The sequence below is a fragment of the Mirounga angustirostris genome, unplaced genomic scaffold (assembly GCF_029215605.1).
Source record: "Mirounga angustirostris isolate CCGP_5_RB_7025 unplaced genomic scaffold, mMirAng1.0.hap1 SCAF_2, whole genome shotgun sequence".
In the NCBI taxonomy this organism is placed as follows: domain Eukaryota; kingdom Metazoa; phylum Chordata; class Mammalia; order Carnivora; family Phocidae; genus Mirounga; species Mirounga angustirostris.
Window position 1 is genome coordinate 33,247,457 of NW_026991710.1, and position 24,978 is coordinate 33,272,434.

At 35.3% G+C, this 24,978-nt stretch overlaps 1 protein-coding gene across 6 annotated transcripts in view; it reads left to right on the forward strand.

The window, feature by feature from the left end:
* N4BP2 (NEDD4 binding protein 2) overlaps positions 1–24,978 on the forward strand; it is a 104,158-nt gene that overhangs the window by 21,731 nt on the left and 57,449 nt on the right. For all 6 annotated transcript variants that reach the window (XR_010409339.1, XR_010409338.1, XM_064584395.1 and 3 more), the window contains exons 3-6: positions 10,518–10,860; positions 14,592–15,741; positions 16,275–16,399; positions 21,232–21,320. Coding sequence is in view for 4 of the 6 variants with exons in the window: in XM_064584395.1 (XP_064440465.1) it covers positions 10,632–10,860; positions 14,592–15,741; positions 16,275–16,399; positions 21,232–21,320 (1,593 nt within the window). In the remaining 2 variants the exon portion in view is untranslated. The remainder of the gene's footprint in view (positions 1–10,517; positions 10,861–14,591; positions 15,742–16,274; positions 16,400–21,231; positions 21,321–24,978) is intronic.

The following is a 24,978-nucleotide window of genomic DNA, read 5'->3' on the forward strand; positions in this document are numbered from 1 at the left end:
ACTCCTATCCAGAATGCATAAAGAACTCTTACAGCTAAATAATATTGACAGTAACCCTTACTTTTAAAAATGGGCAAAGGATCTGAATAGATATTTCTTTAGATAAGATATACAAATGCTAATTGAGCAATGTAATGATGGTCAACAACATTAGTCATTAGGGAAATGCAAGTCAAAACTACAATGAGGGAAAAAAAAAAAAACACCAACCAAAAAAATACAATGAGATACTGTTAGGATGGCCATAATCAAAAAGGTGGATAATAACAGGTGTTGGTGAGGATATAGAGAAATGGGAACCCCCATATATTGCTGGTGGAATTTGAAAATGGTGCAGCCACTTTGGATAACAGTCTGGCACTTCCTTAGAAGGTTAAACGTAAGAGTTATCATATGACTTGAATATATTTTGAATTTAGAACTGGCAAGTTTTGCTGAATGATCAGATGAAGTGTGCAGGAAGGAGGAGGCAAAAATGACTCCTAGTTTTTTGGCCTCAGCAACTAGAAATTGCCATTAGCTGAGATTGGAGGATTATAGATAGGATAGGTCTGCAATGGAAGATTGAGATCACTTTTAGACATGCCTGGTTTGAGATGTCTATTAGATATACAAAGTGGAGGTATTTAGTGGGTAGTTTGTGTGTCTGGGGTTAGGGAAGAGGTGCAGTTTGAAGATGTAAATTATTAGCATTATGTTAGTGTTTAAAGCCATGAGACTAGGAGAGGTCACCAAAGAAGTGGGTAAATCAGGGAAAAGAAGAGAACCTAGGGCTAAGCCCTGCAACAGGTCATTTTATCCAAGTTGAATGATGAGAAAATTCTGATAGTAACCCTGTTCTTAAAAGAATATAATATCCTTAGGATGTTCTTTGAGGGAGGGATTTATCAGCTATGTAAATGCTGCTGATAGGTCTAGAACATTAAATTTAATTTTTATTTTCTAATTGCTGGTGTAGAGAAATACAGTTTAGTAATTTTGCTAAATTATCTGGGTAATCCAAAAGATAATCTGTAGATTCTTTTGGATTTTATGTGTACTCAGTTGTATTGCCTGTGAATAATGACAGTTATATTTCTTTTTTTCCAATCCTTACAACATTTATTTCCTTTTCAAGTCTTAATGCACTGGCTATGATCTCTGGTACCATGTAGTACTGTAGAATAGAAATGGTGATGGCAGGCATCTTATTTCTGATTACAGAGGGTAAACTTTTAGCATTTCCTAATTATGTATGAAGGGGGTGTGTGTGTGGGGGGTGTGGGTGTGTGTGTTTTGGACATGCCTTTATTCCCTTCTATTTCATGTAGAGTTTTTATCATGAGTGGATGTTGACTTTTTTCAAATAGTTTTTCTGCATATATTGAGTTGATTATTACGATTTTTCTTCTTATTTTGGTAATGCTGGGTATTGAATTGAATAATTTTCAAATATTAAAACAACTTTATAATCTGAAAATAAATTCAGGTTGTGGTACATTATATTTGTAACTAATATAATTTTTATATTTTGTATAACATCACTCATAATTTATGTATTACTACTGTAATATTTTGCTTGGGAATTTTGCATCTATTTTCATGAGTGAAATAGGCCTGTAATTTTTTTCTTTTAATATCCTAGTAAGGTTTTGGTATCAAGGTTAGATTGACCTCATAAAATGAGTCGGGAAGTGTTTTCTCTTTAGTCTCTAGAAGAGTTTGTGTAAGATTGGTATTACAGATTATTTAGTGGAATTTTCTTATGAAGCCACCTCGACCCTAGGGTTTTCTTTGTGGGAAGCTTTTAAGTTCTAGATCCATTTCTTTAATAGATACAGGACTATTAGATCTTGTTATTTCAGATATGGTATGATATGTGTTTTTTAAAAATGTGCATTCCATTTAAAGCTTAAAATTTATTGGCATAAAATTGTTTGTGATCTCTCTCTTTTTAAAATATGTCTGTGGACTTGATAATGATGTCCCCTTTTTCATTTCTGATATTGGTAATTTGTACCTTCTCTCTCTCTCTCTTTAAAGATTTTATTTATTTGTCAGAGAGAGAGCGCTCATGCACAAGCAGGGGGAGGGGCAGACAGAGGGAGAAGCAGGCTCCCCACTGAGCAAGGAGCCCGATGTGGGGCTTGATCCCAGGACACTGGGATCATGACCTGAGCTGAAGGCAGCCGCTTAACCAACTGAGCCACCCATGCATCCGTTCTCTTTTTTTGATCACTCTTGCCGGGGATTTGTTCTTCTTAATGGGGTGTTATTTTGGTTTTTTTTGTTTTTAAGCTAGTTTAGATTTCAAAGAACCATCTTTTGATGTTGTTGATCCCATTTACTGTGTATTTGTTTTCTATTTTGTATTTGCTGTTTGTTATTTCCTTTCTAGTTTCTTTGGGTTTGATTTGCTATTTTTTCTCCCCCTCAACTGCTTATTGAATGTTTAGACAGTTGATTTTTCACCCTTTCTTTTTTTCTAATATATGCATTTGTATGCAGCTTTTTTTAAATAAAGATTTTATTTATTTATTTGAGAGAGAGAGAGAAAGTATGAGCAGGGGGAAGGGGGAAAGGGAGAGGGAGAAGCAGAGTCCCCGCTGAGCAGGGAGCCTGATGCTGGGACTTGATCCCAGGGTCCTGGGATCATGACCTGAGCTGAAGGCAGATGCGTAACCAACTGAGCCACCCACGCACCCGCATTTGTATGCATCTTTTTCTGTGCATGACCTTAGTTGTAGCTCACAAGTTTGGATATATTTATTTGGTTAAAATATTTTCTAATAATATTAATTTAATTATTTTTGTTTTTTAAATTTACATTTATTTTTTAAAAAGATTTTACTTATTTAGAGAGTGCTTGTGAGGTGGAGGGAGGGGAGAAGGGAGAGGGACAGAGATGGAGCGGGAGGGACAAGCAGACCCCTAGCTAAATGCAGAGCTGAGCTAAGCACAGAGCCGGACTTGGGGCTTGATCTCACATCCCTGAAATCATGACCTGAGCTGAAATCAAGAGTTGGATGCTTAACCCACTCAGTCACCCAGGCGCCCTTTAACTATAATCTTAAATTGATGTTAGCATTTCACTAATATAGTGGAATTCTTCTTTGACTCAAGTATAGGAGTCTGTTTCTTAATTTTCAAACAATTGTGTTTTCTAGTTATATTTTAGTTACTAATTCTTTTTTTTTTTTTTAAAGATTTGTTTATTTATTTATTTGACAGAGAGGGACACAGCGAGAGAGGGAACACAAGCAGGGGGAGTGAGAGAGGGAGAAGCAGGCTTCCCGCTGAGCAGGGAGCCAGATGCAGGGCTCTATCCCAGGACCCTGGGATCATGACCTGAGCTGAAGGCAGACGCTTAACGACTGAACCACCCAGGCGCCCCATTAGTTACTAATTTCTAATATAATTCCATGTATACTTGAAAATAAAGTGTATTCTGTGGTTATTTGGTCCAGTGTTGTATAGATATTAAGCCAAGTTATTTATTGATCTCCTCTGTCCTTATTGTTCAGCCTTTGTTTTTTTTTCTATTTTGTTGGGGGTGCTCCTTTTTCTAATAGTTACAGAGGGAGTGATTTTACAAGTTGAATACAAGCTTAGAATTGTAGAATTGTTGTATCTTCCTGGTGAATTTTATCATTGACTTTTATCATTGATGAGTACATCAATGGTGATTTAGATAAGAGCAATTTTTATTTTCTTTAGGAAAACAATTTAATATTTGACAAAAAAAGAACAACATAAATCACAGTCAGGGAAAATCAGAGCCTTTCTAGGCTTCTTTTTCATTTATTTTAGTTTAGAATGGCTTGTACTTTTTTTTTTACTTTTTTATTGTTATGTTAATCACCATACATTACATAATTAGTTTTAGATGTAGTGTTCCATGATTCATTGTTTGTGCATAACACCCAGTGCTCCATGCAGAACGTGCCCTCTTTAATACCCATCACTAGACTAACCCATCCTCCCACCCCCTCCCCTCTAGAACCCTCAGTTTGTTTTTCAGAGTCCATCATCTCTCATGGTTCGTCTCCCCCTCCGATTTCCCCCCCTTCATTCTTCCCCTCCTACTATCTTCTTCTTTTTTTTCTTCTTAACATATATTGCATTATTTATTTCAGAGGTACAGATCTGTGATTCAACAGTCTTGCACAATTCACAGCGCTCACCATAGCACATACCCTCCCCAATGTCTATCACCCAGCCACCCCATCCCTCCCACCCCACCCCCTACTCCAGCAACCCTCAGTTTGTTTCCTGAGGTTAAGAATTCCTCATATCAGTGAGGTCATATGATACATGTCTTTCTCTGATTGACTTATTTCGTTCAGCATAACACCTTCCAGTTCCATCCACGTCGTTGCAAATGGCAAGATCTCATTCCTTTTGATGGCTGCATAATATTCCATTGTGTATATATACCACATCTTCTTTATTCATCTGTCGATGGACATCTTGGCTCTTTCCACAGTTTGGCTATTGTGGACATTGCTGCTATAAACATCGGGGTGTACGTACCCCTTCGGATCCCTACATTTGTACTTGGGGTAAATACCTAGTAGTGCAATTGCTGGATCGTATGGTAGCTCTATTTTCAACTTTTTGAGGAACTTCCATACTGTTTTCCAGAGTGGTTGCACCAGCTTGCATTCCCACCAACAGTGTAGGAGGGTTCCCCTTTCTCCACATCCCCGTCAACATCTGTCGTTTCCTGACTTGTTAATTTTAGCCATAGAATGGCTTGTACTTTGAAATGAATATGGGAGAAGGTACCAGAACCTTTTGGTTGCTTAAGATACCTAAAACTTTTTTTTCCCTTTTAAAAAAAATTTTATTTTTTTGTTCAAGTATAATTAACATACAGTGTTATATTAGTTTCAGGTGTACAACATAATGATTCAATAATTCTGTGCATTTCTCAGTGCTCATCAATATACGCATACTCTTAATCCCCTTTATTTTACCCATCCCCTGACTTACCTCTCCTTTGGCAACCACCATTTTGTTTTCTGTATTTAAGAGTCTGGCTTTTTTTACCCCCTTGGTTTATTTGTTTTGTTTCTTAAATTCCACATATGAGTGAAATCATATGATATTTGTCTTTCTCTGGCTATTTCACTTAGCATTATACCTTCTAGGTCCATCCGTGTTGTTGCAAGTGGCAAAATTTCATTCTTTTTTATGGCTGAGTAACATTCCACTGTGTATGTGTGTGTGTCTATGTGCATATCCCACATCTTTAATCATCTATTGATGGATACTTGGGCATGGAGACTTGAATTCATGACCTTGTCATCAAGACTTGAGCTGAGATCAAGAGTCAGACGCTTAACGAACTAAGCCATCCAAGCGCCCTTATGTTTTGGCTATTGTAAATAATGCTTTAATAAACATAGGGGTTCATGTATATTTTTGAATCAGTTGTTTTCATTTTCTTTGGGTAAATACCCAGCAGTGGAATTATTGGATCATATGGTAATTCTATTTTTAATTTTTTGAGGAACCTCCAAAAAGCTCAATACCCAAAAAACAAATAATCTGATTAAAAATGGGCAGAGGACCTGAATAGATATTTGTCTAAAGAAGACATACAGATAGGCAACAGACAAATGAAAAGATGCTCAACATCATTAATCATTGGGGAAATGCAAATTAAAACCACAATGAGATATCATTTTACACCTGTCAGAATTGCTGAAATCAAAAAAATAAGTGTTGACGAGGATTTGGAGAAAAAGGAACTCTTGTGCACTGTTGGTAGATAAGAGCAATTTTAGGGTAGTTGTAGAAATGGTGGATGCAAAACCCTCTTTATGAAAGAATGGAAGGAGAAAAATTGAAAACAGTTGCTGTATGTTGTACATATTTTTCCCTGATTTTGTTTCTGATACATAGGTCTTTTACATTTAAATGTGGCTAGATGTGTTAGTACTTTTTTTCTTTATGACTTTCTCTTTGTACTTTTTTGCTTCCCAAGATGGGATATTCACTTGCTCCATGGAACTTATATTCCTGAACAGTGCTGTCTAATAGAACTTTCTGCACTGATGGAAAAGTTTACTATTTCTGCTCTCCAATATGGTAATCATTAACTGCATGTAGTAATTGAGCATTTGAAATGTGTGTAGTATGACTGATGAAATGAATTTTTAATTTAACATGCTTTTTTCATAATTAAACTTTTTGTTTTGAGATTACAAATTCACATGTTCTAATAAATTATGCAGAGAAATCTCCTGTGCTTTTACCCAGTTTCCCTGATGAAACATCTTTGCACAACTATACTATGGCATCACAACCAGGATATTGTCATTATTATAGAACATTTCCATCACTACAAGAATCCCCCAACTTACCCTTGTATAGCCACACCCACTTGTCCTCCTCTCCCGTCCCTTCCTTAACTCTTGGCAATCATTAATTTGTTCTCTATTTCTGTAATTTTGTCATTTCAAAAATGTTATATTAATGGGATCATTCAATATATAGCCTTTTGGGATTGGCTTTTTTCCACTCAGCATAACTTTGGAATTTCATCCAGGTTGTTTTTGTATATCATCGGTTTGTTCCTTTTTATTGCTAACTAGTATTTCATGGAATGGAAGTATAATTTGTTTATCCGTTCACCCATTGAAGGACATCTGAATTGTTTTCTGTTTTTCAGTTATAATGAATAAATCAGCTATAAACTTTATAGGATTTTGGGTGAACTTAATATTTGATTTCTCTTAGATAAATGTCCAGAAATGCAATTGCTGAGTTGTTATATGATGTTACGTGTTTAGTTTTTAAAGAAACCTCCAAACTCTTTTCCATAGTGGCTGTACTGTTTTTCATTCCTAGCAGAGTGTATGAGCCATCCAGTTTCTCTGTATCCTTGCCAGCATTTTGTATTGTCATTAGTTATGTTAGCCAGTTTGATAGATGTGTAAGTTAATAGCTCATTGTATGTAGTTTTAATTTGCATTTACTCAATGCCTAATGATGTTGAACATCTCTTATGTGCCTATTTGCCATTCGTATATCCTTTTGGTGTTATGCTTTTTGCCCATTTTCTAATTGAATTGTTTGGTTTTTACTGTGAAGTTTTGATAAGTTCTTTATATATTTCAGATACTAGTCATTTGTTGGATATATGGTATGCATATATTTCCTCCAATCTGTAACTTGTCTTTTCATCTTCTTAACAAGGTCTTTCACAGAGCAAAAGTTTTTAATTTTGATGAAGTACAGTTTATCTGTTTTTCCTTTTATGGATCATACTTTTGGTGTTTTGTTTAGCTCTAGGTCCTGGAGATTTCCTCCTGTTTTTCTTTTTTTTCTTTTCCTAAGATGTTTATAGTTTTATGGATTTAAGTTCTTGATCCATTTTTAGTTAATTTTTCTATAAGTGTGAAACTGAGGTCAAGGTTTATTTTTTTAATCTGTGGATGTCCACTTGCTGCAGTTTCATTTGTTGAAAAGACTGTCTTTTCTCCATTAAATTGCTTTTGCACCTTTGTCTAAAGCCAGTTAGGCATATTTATGTTGCTGTATTTCTGGGTTCTCTCTTCTGTTTCCAAATCTATAATCTGTTTTCAGATCTATAGGTCTGTCCCTCTACTGATACCATACAGTCTTGGTTAGTGTAGTGATATAACAAATCTTGAAATTGAGTTGACTGATTCCTCTCTTTCAGAATTGTTTTAGCAATTCTAGTTCCTTTGTCTTTCCATTTAATTTGAGAATAATCTTGTCCATATCCACAAAAAAATCTGAGAATAATCTTGTCCATATCCACAAAAACTTTGTCTGGGGTTTTGATAGGAATTCTGCATATCAATTTGGGGAGAATTGACATCTTTACTATGTTCAGTTTTCTAGTCTGTGAACATGCTGTGTCTTTCCATTTATTTAAATCTTTGATTTCTTTCATCAGTGTTTTATGTTTTGCCCTTCTTTTTCTAGGTAATAGTGGTGGGGGCTTAGATTATTGATTTGAGACTTTTCCTCTTTTGTGATTTGTATGCATTTGGTTATGAATTTGCTATAAATTTCTGGCATTGCTGCTTTGGCTGTGTCCTACAAATTTTGATGTGGTATATTTTCATTTTCATTCATTTCAATGTATTTTTAAATTTTTCTTGAGACTTTTTCTCTTTGACTCATGGATTATTTGGTATATTGCTTAAGTTCCAAGTGTTTGGAGATTTATCGGTTATCTCTCTGTTAATTGATTTCTAGTTTGATTCCATTGTGGTCAGAGAATACACTTTATATGATTTCAGTCCTTTTAAATTTGCTGGAGTTTAAGGCCTAGGACATGGTCTTTCTTGGTACATATTTGGTGGGCACTTGAAAATAATGTATTCTGCTATTGTTGGGTGGAGTGTTCTATAAAGATTGACTATCCTTAATTGATGGTGTTATTGTGTTCTGTATCCTTGCTCATCTTCTGTCTAGTTATTCTATCAGTTGTTGAGAGAAGGATTTGAAGTTTCTATAATTGTGGATCTGTCCATTTCTCATTTCAGTTCTGTCAGCTTCTGCTTCACTTATTTAGTGGCTCTTTTGTTTGGTGCATACACATTTAGGGTTGGTATGTTATCTTGGTGCACTGATCCTTTATGATTATATAATGTCCTTCTCTGTCTCTGGCAGTTTTTCCCCCTCCGCATTCTATTAATGTGCTATTAATAAAGTGCTATTAATAAAGAAAGGTGTAATTTAACTGAATTTAAATAGGCACATGTGGCCGGTGGCTGCCGTACTGACAGTGCAGTTCTGGAAGATGGAGAGAGCTATGACACAATAAATTTAATTAAAAGGTACATTTTATAGTATGGGTGTAAAGGGCCAATGGGTGGTTAGAGGAAAGGGAGATTGGGGCAGAGGGAGCAGGGGACATGATTTTAAATTGGGTAATCAAGGAAGAAATCATTCACTGTGACACTTGAATAAAGATTTAAAGGAGTGAGAGTTAGCAGTGCAGATATTCAGGGGAAGAGTACATCAAAGGCCTGCAGGGAGGTGGGCTACTCTAAGAACTTTAGCTTTTACTGAGTGATGTGGAGAACCACTTGAGGATTTAGAGCAGACTTGATTCATTTTGACTTGTTGTGTGTTGTATGTATGTATGTATGTATGTATGTTGTATGTTGTACAAAGATCATTCTGGCTGGTGTGTTGAAAATAGACTGTAGGAGACAAGGGTTGGAAGCAGAGAGAACATTTAGGACCCTGGAATATGAGTGAATAATGACAGTAGCCAGACCAAATGGTTAGAGCAGGTTTTGGAGAAAATATCAGACATTTAGTTTTAGATAAGTTAAATTTGAAATGTTTATTAGATACATCCAAGTGGAGAAAGCAAGTAGACTATCTGGGGTTCTCTAGATCAATGAGTCCCTGCCCTTGTGGAGCTTACTTACACTTTACTTGAATATGGGTAGTAAATACAATTTAAAAAATGAGTAAAACATACACTGTGTTAGAAGTTGATAAGTCTTATGAGAAAATTCAAGTAAGGAAAGTAGGGTAAGTGGTGTTGGGGGACCGACTTCTTAAGTGGGTAACGTTTAAGTAATGATAGGAAGGTGTTGAGGAAATAAACTTTTATAGATACCTGAGAGAGAAGTAGTTTAGGTAGAGGGAGCCAAATGTAAAGATTCCCTGAGGGGAGCATGGCTGGTGTGTTTGAAGAAGAACAAGGAGGCCAAGTGTGGCTGGAGTAACACTGAGCAAAGGGAAAGAGGTTTAGGGATGACAGTACTGAAGTAACACATGTCTGAGTTATGGGCCATTTTAAGGGTTCTGGGTTTTACTCTGGGTGAAATGGGAAGCCAGTAGATAGTTAAGCAGAAGATATGTATGATCTGACCTGTAGTTTAACTGAGTCACACTGATTGCTCTGCTACATATAAATAGCAAAAGGGGCAAGGAGATTGGTTTGGAGACTTTTACAGTAATCTTGACAACAGGCTGTGGTGGCAGTGAGATAGTGAGGCAAGGTCATAGTCTGGATACATTTGAGGGTCGTATTGACAGGATTGGCTTACTGGTTGGATTTGGGTTGAGAGGAGTTAGGATTTACTCCAAGATTTTTGACCTGAGCAGTTGGAGGAATAGAGTTGTATTAACTGAGACGGGAAAGACTGAGAAGAGCAGATATGAAGGAGGCGATCAGGAGCTCAGTTTTGGACATGTTAAGTTTGTAATGCCTATTAGACATCCAAATGTAGGTGTTCAGTAGGCGTTGTCGTTATGAATACTGTTTTATGGTTTTCAAAAATGAAATAATGACAGTAAAACAGTGTACACACTGTTGCGAAAATTCATTATATTTGTTAATATCTTGATTTTTAACATGTTCAATCCTGGCAAAATTTGAATATTTTGGAGAGAGAGAAGTTGTCTGACTGCTTTTTGGCTTTGCTACCAGAGTTGATGGTACTTTCTTAGAGTTAAATAAAGATGTCATTCCGATTTTAGAAATGGAAATATAACTATATAGTCTGAGTGTTTTTACTTGCTTTCTATTTTAGGTCCTATTACTGCTGGATTGTGCAAGATATTTAACCGTGTTTTCTTTGAGGTATGACTTAAATATCAAACATCTTAAATAAGAAAAGGGAAACATTTTAGTTTTGGAAGTCAGAATGCCAAGGAGAAAGAAAAATCTTGGGGGACATCCTTTTTGGAAGACTGCAAGCTCTAAGGAAGTTGTCGTATCCAGTGTTGCTAGTCATGAGGAGCCAACTACTACTCTTCCTTCCATGTGTGAGACAAAAGTTGATCAGGAGGAACTCTTCACCAGTATCTCAGAGATGTTTTCTGATCTGGATCCCGATGTAGTGTATTTGATGCTTTCTGAATGTGATTTCAAAGGTGAGAAAAAGTTTAGTTTGAACACTTTGCATCGTATAAGTAGACTTCATGTACTGTGCCATGACCAGTAGTAATATAGAAAAATGACTGCCTTATTTCTGTTTTGTTAATTTATTGAGCATCTGCTATGGGCAAGGTACTAAGTTGATACTGTGAATGATATGAAGAAGAAAGCATTGTTTTTTTTCTGCTTTTGAGAAATACACAGTTCTAGATATAAGATGTATGTATAGATATCATATTTTATGTTTCATTTCTTTTTATCTTCCCTCTAGAACAGGTTGGCACTATTAACATTTTGGACTGGATAATTCTTTTTTGTGAGTGGCTTTCCTGTGAATCATAGGATGTTTAGCAGCATCCCTGGCCTATACTCTGTAGATTCCAGTAGCAACCTTCAGCAGCCTGTTGTGACGATTAAAAATGCCTCCATCTGTTGTCATATGTCCCTTGGGGACCAGAATCATCCCCAGTTGAGAACCACTGTCTTAGGATGTAAGCTCCATAAAGACAGATTTTATAAACTGTTTTTACTGCTGTATCCCCAGCCCCTAAAATAGCAAATGATTCAGATAGGACCTCAGTAAATATTTATTGAGTGAAAAGATAATTGTAATTGTGGGAATGAGAGCTGATTAGGTTTTGATGCTAATAGAGTAGTGTTTCACAATATTGGCTTTGGAGTCAAGAAACCTGGGTTAGATTTCCAGTTCTGCCACTGAAGCTCTCTGGGTGTTTCCTTATCTTTTAATAAGAAAAATAGTAGTATGTACCTCATAGGACTTTTCTGGTGAGAATTGAGTTGTGTGTTTTTTGTTTTTTTTTTTGTGAAGTCTTCAGTATAGTATTATTAATAACTTGTAATAAATTGTTTAGAAGTATTTTGGCAAATAGACAAACTATCAAAGTTGACTGAATGAATAAATGTTGTTGCTTAGTGTTGCTATTGGCCATGATTAGTATAAGATAAAATTATTCTAGATTGGGGAAGTTTTGCTAATGCATGAGAAACTTCCATTTTTATTCATTGCATGGACTGTGATGTGAGCATATCTTAACTATCCTCTTATGTATGCAAAAAAACAGTTTTCGGCAGTCCATATGATGCTGAGAAATGATAGTTTGTAGAATTTTATGTGTGACTTCAATACTTATTTCCTGTTGTTGAGGTGTTAAAAATCTGTTTCAGATACACTAACATAGTAATGAGGAATTACAAGAAAAATATATTACCCTTATATCCTAACAAAAAACATTTCTCTTTTCCAGGATCTTCTCTACACCTTGTTCATAAATACTGATATTTTGAGTATTTTGAATAATAGTATTGATGAAATTATGTATTCTGCTTTTTAAACTTAACATAAGCATTTTTTCAGTGTTGCCGTGATCTTTGTATTTATTTTTAATAGCTTTCTAATATTTCACTGAATTGTTGTGCTCTAATTTTTTAATTATATCTAAATTTTTCATGAATAATTAATACAGCAGAGGACATCTTGGTACAAACCACTTTTCCCTTCTTTTGGCTTTTTTTCTTAGTCCAACGTTTTATTTTCATATGTCACAAGGTAAGAACAGTTTTCAGTTCTTGGAAACATACTGCTAAATTGCCTACCAAACAGGTGTGCTGATTTGTCATCCTGCTAGCACTGTTTAAATATAGTGGTTTCACCACAGCCTTTTCAGCATCGTGTAGTATTAGTTTAAGATTTTAATGGGAATAAAATTTTGCTTTTTCTTAATTTGTTTTTTCTTTAAATAAACAGGATTATTGAGCATTTTTGTACATGATTATATATTAATTTTTGTATTCTTGTGTGAATTGTTTATTCATATTTTTTTTGTTGTTTTATACCATTGTTTTAATTTTTTCCAACACTCTGTGTAAGGACTTTTCTTTTGTGTGACTGCTTTTTGGCTTTGTCTGATTGCTCTGCTACATATAAATAGCAAAAGGGGCAAGGAGATTGTAAAAAAAAATATCTTTTACTTATTTTTACTTAATACTGTTTTTTATTATATACACCTTAATTATTTTGGTTGACCTTGTGGTTTTTCTATTATGTAGAGTTTCTTCGTAGAAATACCTCTTATGTTTGCTTGCGTGCTTTCTTTTTTTTTTTTCCCCCCATGTTTAGGGCTTCTAACCTTTGTACTATTGCTATAATATCCTAACTGGTCTCTCTGCCAGGCTTGCCCCTCCAATCCCTCTTTGTTTTTCTTCTTAAGGGAACATTAATTGGGTGCTTACTAGGTGCCAGTCCTTGTGCACAGCACATTTTCATGGATTATCTCATTTAATCCTCACAAGAACCCTATGAGGTAGGTACCTTTATTATCCCTGTACTGCAAATGAGAAAATCAAAGCTTAGGAAAGTTAAGTAATGTGTTTTAAGGGTCATATCCAGTAAGCAGAGATTTAAGTGTTGGTTTTCTGACTCCAGACCAGAGCTGTTACCTCCTGTGCTGTGCTTCCTTTTCATATTTATTTTCCGTAAAACAAAACAAAACAACACAAAAATAAGCAAAACTCCAAAATTTCAAATGCTTAACAGTTCTAATTCTGTATTTGTATTATAACAGAAAGAGCTCAGCATTGGAGTCAGACATACCAGTCCTGGCTCTGTCACTTAATATCTGTGTCACTTGGGCCAAGTTAATATACTTTTTGAACTTCACTTCTTCATCTATTTGCTAGAAATATTATACCTCATAGTATTATTTGATGGTTCATTGAGGTGATACATATAAAGCTCCTAGCTCAAATATGGTGACAGGTAGTTTCCCTAGAAAGTAAAATTGATTTGTCCTACCATGACATATAGCACTTTTTCCAATTTCACTTGATCTTTTCCAGATTTGTCTCCTTTCATCTACCATACTACTGTGTACCCACACTCCAACCAACTTCTCTTAATACCTTAAACATGCTTTGTGTTTTCAAGACTGGCTTTGCCTTTCCCTTTTGTGTCTGACAAGTTTCTTTTTAATCTTCAAGTCCCAGTTCACATATTACCTTATGTGAAATCTTTCCTTATTCTCCTATAAGGCTGCTATGGCATTTGTGTATTACTAAAAGTGTGTATTATTTAATCTATATTATATTATAATGTAATTGTCTTCTAATTTAATTATCTTTAATTACCTCCATTAGACTGCAAAAATCCCTTAAGTGTAGTAAAAACTATGTCTTATTTACTTTGAACAGAGTATGTCATATGTAGTACATGCTGATACCTATTTTTTGTATTAAGTGAAATTCATAGCATAAACCATATAAACAAATTAGATTTATAGGAGAGTGCTTAAAAATGCTTAATATTTAAAAGGATAGGCAGTAGCTAAGTATTTGTTGAATAAATTGTTTTTTGGGTCTTTATAAATAAACATAATATATGCAATTTTTAGATATAATTTATAGATATTTTTAGATAAAATTTATAGATGTTTTATGTTTTATGTTTATTCACATTTATCAGAGATTATCTACTTGATGGCAGTTTGTTATCCTAGTTTATTACAGTTTGTCTGATAGTAACAGCATTGCATGACTCCATCATTCAAACCTTTCACTAATACAGACTGGTATATTCATAAAATATTAACTGAAAAATGACTTGAATATTTATAAATTATAAATTTCTGTATTCTATTCAGTACATGGATTTTAATCAAATTATAGTTTACTTATTTCAATACACATGTATGCTGCTCTTCTTGTTGTACAGTTGAAAATGCAATGGATTGTCTATTAGAATTATCTGCCACTGATACCAAGGTAGAAGAATCGTCTTCAAAAAGCTTTGTTGCTTCTGAGAACCAAGTAAGTGCTGTGGGACGTGAAATAATGGAAAAGTATCCTCCTGAAGAAGAGAATGAAGATTCAAAAATGGATTCATTTTTGGACATGCAGCTAACTGAAGACTTGGATTCTTTAATACAGAATGCTTTTGAGAAATTGAACTCTTCTCCTGATGACCAAGTGTACTCATTTTTGCCTTTGGAAGGTGTTAATAGTTCTAGTGACCCGAGTGCATTTATAAATTCCGATTCCGATTCAAGTATTATGACTCCCATTCTTTCTACACAAAATATGGAATTGAACAGTGAAAATTTAGAGAATTCTGCCTCTGCATTAAATTCAAACACCTTAATGTCACCTTCTGCTTCTAATGAGTCCAAAAGTTTTATAAAGGATGACACATTGGCATTGGAAGATTCTCTTCTCAGTAGTTCTTTAAATGTAGCAAATGACACTATGGTGGGTGGTAGCAATCTCAGTCAAAGACAGAAAGAGCTTTTAGAATCTGAGTGTGTTGAGACTCTGTTCTCTCCAGCCCCTGTAGATTTGGATGCCAACGAACCTCAGGCTCCGTTAAGCCTTACTGTGCGAAATCTGGGCCTTGATTTACTAGGTACAAGTGGGGATCAGAAATCTACTTCTGTCCCTGATGCATTTGTACCTTCTGAAGAATTCAGTTTCAAGCCACACAAACATACTGAACTGCCGTCAAAAGGGAAGGATGTGAATTACTGCTCTGTACTTACCCCTCTCCCTCTACTGCTGCCTCCTCCTCCTCCACCAATGTGGAATCCAATGATTCCTGCTTTTGACCTCTTTCAAGGAAATCATGGCTTTGTAGCTCCTGTTGTAACCACCACTACACACTGGAGACCGGTCAACTACACATTTCCCCCTCCAGTTATTTCTCACACTTCCCCAACAAAGGTATGGAGAAATAAAGAGGGAACAAGTGCTTATCAAGTACAAGAAACCCCAGTTTCTCAGGTTGTAAGAAAGAAGACATCATCTTATGTTGGACTAGTTCTTGTTCTTCTCAGAGGGCTTCCAGGATCAGGAAAATCTTTTTTGGCAAGGTATGAGGTTTAATTAAGTTTAAAAAAAAGTATATGTGAAATGCTATTGCTTATAGAGATGTTTAGTAACCCCTAAAGTCTTTTCTTTTTACTAATTTTTTCTTTGTAGCAAATAGCAGCACTCTTTTCTCCAAAGTTTTTATTGAATTCTTCTATCTTAGACTATCATTTTGGGAGATAGAATAGAAGAAAAATTTAAAGATAATTCCAAGACTGTAAGCTTCTGAAATCAGTAGAAATAGCTTTATGTGAAAGAGAACTAATTTGAATGGGAAAAAAATAAGTTCAACTTAGATTGTAGTGTTACAAAACCATAATTGATTTTGAATTCAAGGAATAAAATAGACTTGTTTTACTTCAGCTTTCTTGGGAGTCAAACTTCTGCTAAGAGGATTTCCAGTATGACTTGTCTGGATATTACTGTATTCTCACTTTTAAGTAACAATTCTTTATTTGGATTGTGACCTTGTAAAAATTAGGAGAGAGAATTTAGGAGAAAAATTAATGGAAATAATTCCATTTATCATTCACAGGACTTTGCAAGAGGATAATCCAAGTGGAGTTATTCTTAGTACTGATGATTATTTTTACATAAATGGACAGTACCAGTTTGATGTAAAGTACTTAGGAGAAGCACATGAATGGAACCAGAATCGTGGTAAGAATAGACATTAGATTTTGGGTAATATTAAGAGCAGTATAAAATATTTGTATTTTGAGAGGTAGACAATTTTTAGAAAGTTATAATTCCCTGTAATTATTTTTCCTTTTTAAGATTTCCTTGAGAGAGAGGGAGAGAGAAAGAGCACGAGTGGGGTGAGGGGCAGAGGAAGAAGCAGACTCCCTGCTGAGCAGGGAGCCTGATGTGGGACTCAATCCCAGGATTCCAGGATCATGACCCCAGCCGAAGGCAGTCGCTTAACCCACCGAGCCACCCAGGGGCCCCCTAAAATGGAATTTGTATTGTTAAACGCTACTCTTTCCTAGATTGATTTTGTTGGTATGGGGGGACAGTGTGAGAGTAAAAATGGCTCTCCTCAAACTGAATCTGTAGAGAAGAGATAAAACCTTACTGTTTTTATTAGTGCAATGATCTCTTCACTGAAGATGGTTTTATCATGAAATGTTTAGTTATAGTTTGAATTTCATATGAGGAATTTTTTTTCTTTTTTTTTTTTTTAGTAGGCTCCATGGCCAGCGTGGAGCTCAACTTGGGGCTTGAACTCAGGACTCTGAGATCAAGAGTCAGCAGCTTAAGTGACTGAGCCACCCAGGTGTCCCATGAGGAATTCTTAATACACATAGACAATATTTTGCCTTCATTTTATGATAAAGGCACTGTGAAAGTGATTCTTGAATTTGCCATCTTCAGACATTATTGAATTTTTCTGTATTTTTTCTTGAACTGAATATTAAAGTGAGAACGCAGGACTATGAAAATACTATTACAACAAAAAATGAAAACAGTATCCTGTGGTGAAGAATAGTCTTGGATTTGGTAGTTACTAGCTATGCAATCTTGTACAAGTTATTTATACTCTCCAAAGCCCATTGTCTTCATCTGTAAAAGGGCTTAATAATACTTAACCCCTATGGTGTTGTTAAGGTTGAGAAAGAAGTGTTTAGCAGTGGTTCAACATGCCCTCACTACTGCAATAGCCATAGCAGTAATAATATTAAATTAATAGGCAGAACTCTTTTAAACAGTTTTATTGAGATAAGAATCACATGGTTTTAAGCATATTCAGAGTTCTACAACCATCACTATAATTCTAGGACATTTTTATCACCCCCAAAAGATCCTTTACCCATTAACAGTCACTCCTCATTTCTCCCTAACCTCTCCCAGCCCTAGGCAACCACTAAGTTGCTTTCTGTCTCTATAGATTTGCCTATTCTGGGCATTTCATATAAATAGAATCATATCATATGTGGTCTTTTGTGAATGGCTTTCTTTCACTTAGTTTAACATTTTCGAGGTTCATGTTATAGCATGTATCAGTAGTCCATTCTTTCTTATGGCTGAAAAATATTCTGTTGTACGGATATGCCACATTTGATTTATTCTTTCATCAGTTGATAGACATTTGGGTTGTTTCCACTTTTTGCCTATTATGAATAATGTTGGTATGAACATACATGTCTATGTCTAAACTTTATTGGACCTACCAACCTGTTTTTCCAAAGTGACTGCACCATTTTACATTCCTACTAGGAGTTTATGAGGGTTCTGTCTTCTCCACATTGTCACCAATACTTGTTATTATCTGTATATTTGGTTATACCTATCCTGGTGGATGTGAAGTGGTATTTCATTGTGGTTTTGATTGCATTTTCCTGGTGGGTAATGATGTTGAGCATTCTTTGGTGTGTCCTTTTGGCCATTAGTTTATCTTCTTTGGAGAGTTGTCAATTTAAGTTTTTTTTTTTTTTTTCAAGATGTGATTTAAAAGTTTTTAATACATTAGTTATATAAAGGTACAGTCTTTCCCTTCCTATTTAAAAAGTATTTAAATAGGAAAATAGTATTTCCTTGAAAAATTGTACTTTTTTCCTAAGTATCTTGTGTTCCTTTTTTAAAAATTATTTTTTTCGTCATGATGAGTGTATTCTTTAATACCCATCACCTATTTTACCCATCCCCCCACCCACTTCCCCTCTCATAACTATTAGTTTTGTATAGTGAAGAGTCTGTTTCTTGGTTTGTCTCTCTCTCTCCTTTTTGTTTTGTTTCTTAAATTCCACATATAAGTGAGATCATAAGTTATTTGTCTTTCTCTGACTTATTTAGTTTAGCAATATACTCCCTAGCTCTATCCATGTTGTTGAAAATGGCAAGTTTTCACCATTTTATGGCTGAATAATAGTCCATTGTGTATGTGTATGTATTGTGTGTGTGTGTGTGTGTGTGTGTGTATACACCTCTTCTTTATCCATTCAGCTGTCAGTGGACACTTGGACTGTTTCCATAGATTTGCTATTGTAAATAATACTACAATAAACATAGGGGTGTGTGTATCCCTTTGAATTAGTGTTTTTGTACTTTTTGGGTAAATACCCAGTAGTGTGATTCTTGGATCATAGAGTGGTTCCATTTTTAGTTTTTTTTTGAGGAACCTCCATACTGTTTTCCATAGTAGCTACATTCCCACTAACAGTGCAGGAGGGTTCCTTTTTCCGCATATCCTCACCAACACTTGTTTCTTGTGTTTTTGATTTCAGCCATTCTGACAGGGGTCAGGTGGTATCTCACTGTAGTTTTGATTTGCATTTCCCTGATGATGAGTGATGTTGAACATCTTTTCATGTGTCTGTTGGCTCTCTGTCTTCTTTGGAGAAATGTCTCTTTGTGTCTTCTGCCCATTTTTTAATTGGATTATTTGTTTTTTGTTATTGAATTGTATAAATTCTTTATATATTTTGGATACTAACCCTTTATTGGTATGTCATTTGCAAATTTATGTTGAGGTATGTTCCCTCTAGACCTACTTTGCAGATGGTTTTTCTCATGAATGGATGTTGTACTTTGTAGAATGCTATTTCTGCATCTATTGAAATGATCCTGTGGTTTTTGTCCTTTCTCTTACTGATGTGATGTATCATTTTGATTGTTTTGCAAATAATTGAACTACCCTGGCAACCCAGGAATAGATCCCACTTGATTGTGGTGTATGATTTTCTTAATGTATTGTTGGATTTGCTTTGCTAATATTTTGTTGAGGGTTTTTGCATCTATATTCATGAGAAATATTGGCCTGTAATTCTCTTTTTTGGTGGTTTTTATCTTGTTTTGGTATCAGGATAATGCTGGTCTCATAGAATGAATTTGGAAGTTTTCCTTCCCCTTCTATTTTTTTGGAATAGTTTGAGAAGAATAGGTATTAACTCTTCTTTAAATGTTTGGTAGAATTCGCTTGTGAAGCCATCTGGTCCTGGACTTTTGTTTTTGGGAGTTTTTTGATTAGTGATTCAATTTCATGTGGTAATTGTGTTCAAAATTTCTATTTCTTCCTGCTTTAGTTTTGGTAGGTTATACGTTTCTAGGAATTTATTCATTTCCACTAAGTTGTGCAGTTTGTTGGCATATAGGTTTTCATAATATTCTGTAAAAATTGTATTTCTGTGGTGTTATTTCTCCTCTTTCTTTAGTGATTTTGTTTATTTGTTGATGAGTCTGGCTAGAGGTTTATCAATTTTGTTGGTCTTTTCGAAGAACCAGCTTCTGGTTTCATTGATCTGTTCTATTATTTTTTTTTAGTTTCTATATCATTTATTTCTGTTCTAATCTTTATTATTTCCTTCCTTTTGCTGGGTTTGAGTTTTGTCTTCTTTTTCTAGCTCCTTAATCGTTTGTTATTTTTAAATTGGGTTATTTGCCTTTTTATTACTGAGTAGTAAGAGAGTACATGGAACTTTTAAAAATTCCACATAATATCCTTGTAAGGCTTATTTATTGTGCTTCATCGTTAATTTCCTGAATGGTTTAATTCCTTGGGAAAAAAGGTAGTTTTTTAAGAAAATCTCTTGGAAACAGTATATAATAATGTTTTCTTTATTTTAAATCATTACATCTTTTTGTGTGTGTTTGTTTATAATTTGTGCTTGTTTGTTTTAAAACTATTTTGGAATAATTTTTGATTTATGAAAAGGTTGCAAAGGCAATATAGAGTTTCTGTATACCCCTCATTTCCCCTCTAATGTTAACATCTTATATAACCATGGTACATTTGTCAAGACTAAGAGGTTAATGCTGGTATATTACTGTTAACTCCAGACTTTATTTAGATATTAGTTTTTCTTTTCTTTTTCTTTTTAATTTATTTATTTTTTACAATTTTTGTTTTTAATTAGGCTCCATGCCCAATGTGGGGCTTGAACTCACAACCCTGGGATCAAGAGTTGCATGCTCTACTGACTGAGCCAGCCAGGCACCCCTGATACTAGTTTTCTCCTAAAGTTCTTTTCCCTTCTAGAATCTTATCCAGGATACCTTGTTGCTTTTAGCATTATATTGTTTTTAATGATAGTTTTTTCCCCATTTATACATGTAACTCACATAAAACTTAGACAGTTTTTATTTTATAATTTTCTCTGATTATAACTTTAGTATTTATTTATTATCCGACACTTACCTGTACTTTAATTTTTCATACACTCATAAGTGATATTTAGAAGTAGAGTTGTGGAGAACCTGGGTGCCTCAGTCGGTTAAGCATCCAATTCTTGATTTTGGCTCGGGTTGTGATCTCAGGGTTCTGGGATCAAGCCCTCCGTTGGGCTCCGAGCTGGGTGTGGAGCCTACTTGGGATTCTCTCTCTCCCTCTCCTGCTGCCCCTCCCCCCCTAAAAAAAAAAGAAGTAGAGTTGTGAGTAAAATTACCCCATATCTATGATTTTCATTATGGAAACAAGATCAGATTTTTCAGATTTCAAGAGAATACTTAATACTGTTATAAAAAGTGATTTGTCACTTTCTATTTGTGTTTTTCAGCAAAAGAAGCATTTGAGAAGAAGGTGTCTCCTATAATAATAGACAATACAAACCTACAGGCATGGGAAATGAAGCCATATATTTCTTTGGTTTGTACTATAAATTGTCATAAGTCTATAGTAGTAAGTTTGAAATTGTTGGTGGATGTTAATTACACAACTGAATCTCAAGCAAACAGTCCAGAGACTGTCTGTAACTGAGCTTTTCTCTGGTTGTAAGCGAAATGAGAAAAATAGGAATAGTTTTTGCATAAAGCTAAATTTAATCAGTTTTCAAATTCTTAGTTTTTAAATCCTGTGATTATTTCATTTTTGATGTCTTTTATAAAAAGTAGTGGTATTGTTATAATTTTATGTTTGTGTGTATATAGATAATAAATTATAATTTTATGTTTACATGGGTATATATATATGTGTGTGCGTGTGTGTGTATTAATGTGTATACATACAAAATATTTTTCCTTACTGCTTTTACTTGGTGGAATCAAAATTGGTGGTCCTTTGTTACTGATCAAATTTCTTTTGATTTTGCTCTTCTGATAAATTCAGACTTTTATAAATTCAACTCTTTTCAGTTCTCCAAATTTGCCAGATTCTTTTCTTTTTTTTTTGCCTAGCTTTGATGTCACCTTTTTCAGGAAGTTAGCATTAACTTACTAAAAAGCTGAGTGGAGGGGCGCCTGGGTGGCTCAGTCATTAAGCGTCTGCCTTTGGCTCAGGTCATGATCCCAGGGTCCTGGGATTGAGCCCCACATCGGGCTCCAAGCGCTGTGGGAAGCCTGCTTCTCCCTCTCCCTCTGCCCCTGCTTGTGTTCCGTCTCTCGTTGTGTGTGTGTCTCTCTCTCTGTCAAATGAAAAAAAAAAAAAAACCTTAAAAAAAAAAAGAACTTTAAAAAAAAAAAAAGCTGAGTGGAGTACTCTTTATGTTTTCATGGTACCCTGGCTTGCTTCTGTGATACCATTAAGCACGCTGCTTTTATCAGTAGGCCATGGGTTGGCTAGCTTTTTTCTATAAAGTGCCAGGTAGTAAATATTTTAGGTTTTGGGGGGCCACATACAGTCTCTGTTGTTTTATCTTTTTTTTTTTCTTTTCTTTTTAAATGACCCTTTAAAAGATATAAAAACTATCCTTAGTTCCTAGGCTGTACAAATACTGGCTGATGGTCTAAATTTGGCTATAAGCGATCTATATATTCTTGAGGATAGGTTGTTGTTTTATTCATCATTGAATCTTCAGGGTGGCATATAGTAAAGATATATTTGTTAGGTTAAAATGGTGAATGAATGAAGCTTTTGTGATTATTGGGTATTGTTTATTCCCCCACTGTTAGCACACACATGTCTGGCACGTTAAAGCTCAATTTATGTTTCTTCAGTTAATGAATGTTGTACTTCTTGAATGTCCTCAGCATATCCAGCCTGTACCTCCTTTGCTATGTGTTGTGCACTTGTACTATTTTGAAGGTGTGACTCTTCATTTTTCTGAAGAAAATTAATGTCCTTTAAGAGCAAATGAGATTTTACTTCTGTGCGGGTGCAGTAAAGGGAACAAAGACTCAATTTTAGTATATTGGGAACTGAAATTCAGTTTGCTTTCTGGCCTCAAGAGTTACTAATTTCTAGCCTAATGTATTTGTCATGGGGAATGCTTTCCCACTTAACTTACTTGACTTCTCTGTATGTTTTCTTTAGCTTCCTATTGTCATATTAAGAAATTCTTTAACACTCATTTTCCTATGGAGAAAATAAAAAAGCCTCTGCATTACTGTGTTACTGATTTTCATTTAGACTTCAGGCTTCCATAGTATTTTTCTTTCCTTTTTTTTCTTACATAATAATTGAAATTATAAAGCTGTTTTCCCAGTATTGATTCCTTGGCTCTTCCCAACTCTACTTAGAAGTATAAAGGACTGCTGCTTATCATAGGTTGCCAGATTCACTTTTTCTTCAAAAACGAGTAGATACAGCAATTACTGTAGAGAAGAGGATCACTTTTTGCTCCTTTTGGTAGCAAGATAACGAGAGCTGTGGGGGAGTAGAATAGGTTGGAGATAACAATCTATTACTATTGTGACTGTCATTTACAGAAGTAGTTAAGTAGTGAGTTGGGGATAAGTAGCAAGCAGTCAGGTATGCTTAGTGGCATCTGGCAAAACTTATTACTTTAAATATATATATAGTTTCCCTTGTGAGTTATCATATAGCTTAACATAAATAAGAATCCTCCCAAGTAATATAACATTATTAAGATTTGCCTATTGATATGGGAGTTGAAAAAGTCTTTAAATTCATAGTCTCTTTTTTTCCCTCTGTGTGTGTATATTCATTTAAAGTTAATTTGATCCTAAGAGCTATAGGACAGTCCCTTTAGGTAATTAGAGACCACAGCTGTTGCCAGCCCCTGAATAAAGTATATAAAATTTGGTACTGAGGTGAGGAGATGGAAGTGAGTAGACTCATTACAGGGTGTTCTGTCACTTCTTACCTAGGTTGATTTTGGGACTTTTCTGTCAGAATGACAGAAAATATCAGTGAGTACTTTGTTTGCATCTTGTCATAAAACTGAGGGGATCAGGGCACCTGGGTGGCTCAGATGGTTAAGCGTCTGCCTTCGGCTCAGGTCATGATCCCAGGGTCCTGGGATCGAGTCCCACATCGGGCTCCCCGCTCAGCGGGGAGCCTGCTTCTCCCTCTGACCCTCTCCCCTCTCATGCTGTTTCTCTCTCGCTCACTCTCTAAAAAATAAATAAAATCTTAAAAAAAAAGAACTGTTTAAAAAAAAAAAAAACTGAGGGGATCAGTAGTGAGAGATGAGGTCAGAGATGTAATGGTGGTTGGGGAGATGGTAGGGCAGATTATATAAGGGCTCATAGATCACTGTAAGAATTTCAGATTTTACCTTGAGTGACATGGAAGATGTATTAATCTGCTCAGGCTGCCATAAGATACCACAGACTGGATGTCTTAAACAAGTTTATTTTCTCACAGTTCTGGAGGCTTGGAGTCCCAGGTCAAGGTCTGGCAGGGTTGGTTTCTGGATGAGAGTTGTTTTTCCTGGCTTGCAGGTGGCTGCCTTCTTGCCATGTTCTCTTATGGTATATAAGGAGTTCTCTGGTGTCTCTTCTTATTTGCATACTAATTCTGTCAGATTGGAGCCTTACCCTTATGTTCTCATTTAACCTTAATTACCTCCATAAAGGCCTTATCTCTAAACACAGTCATATGGTGGGAGTGGGATTTCAACATAATGGGGTTTGAAGGGACATAGACCTTCAGTCCGTAACAGGGTTTTGAGCAGAGTAGTGACATGATCCGACTGTTGACGGGATTGCTGTAGCACAATGTTGAGAATAGACTTGGGGTAAGGGCAGGGGCTGGGGTGGCAAGTGTGGAAGCAGGGAGATTAGAGGACTATAGTGGTAATTAAAGGAAGAGATCATATGCCTTAGACCAACATGGTGGCAGTGAAGGTCACAGTGAGTACTGATTAGATTCTGGATATATTTTGAAAGTAGAGCCAACTGAATTTCTTATTGGATTGATAATGGATGTGAAAGAAAGAGGAGTTCAGTGTGACATCAAGGTTGGTTTTTGGCCTATGTAATTAGAGGTTGTCAGGAGCTGAGAATGATGGATAAGGGTTCAGATAAAATAGTTTTGTGGTGGGTGTCGGGTAATGGATTTCAAAAGTTTAGGTTTGAATATGTTAAGTTTGTTGAATAGGTAGTTGGATCTATGAGTTTGGAGT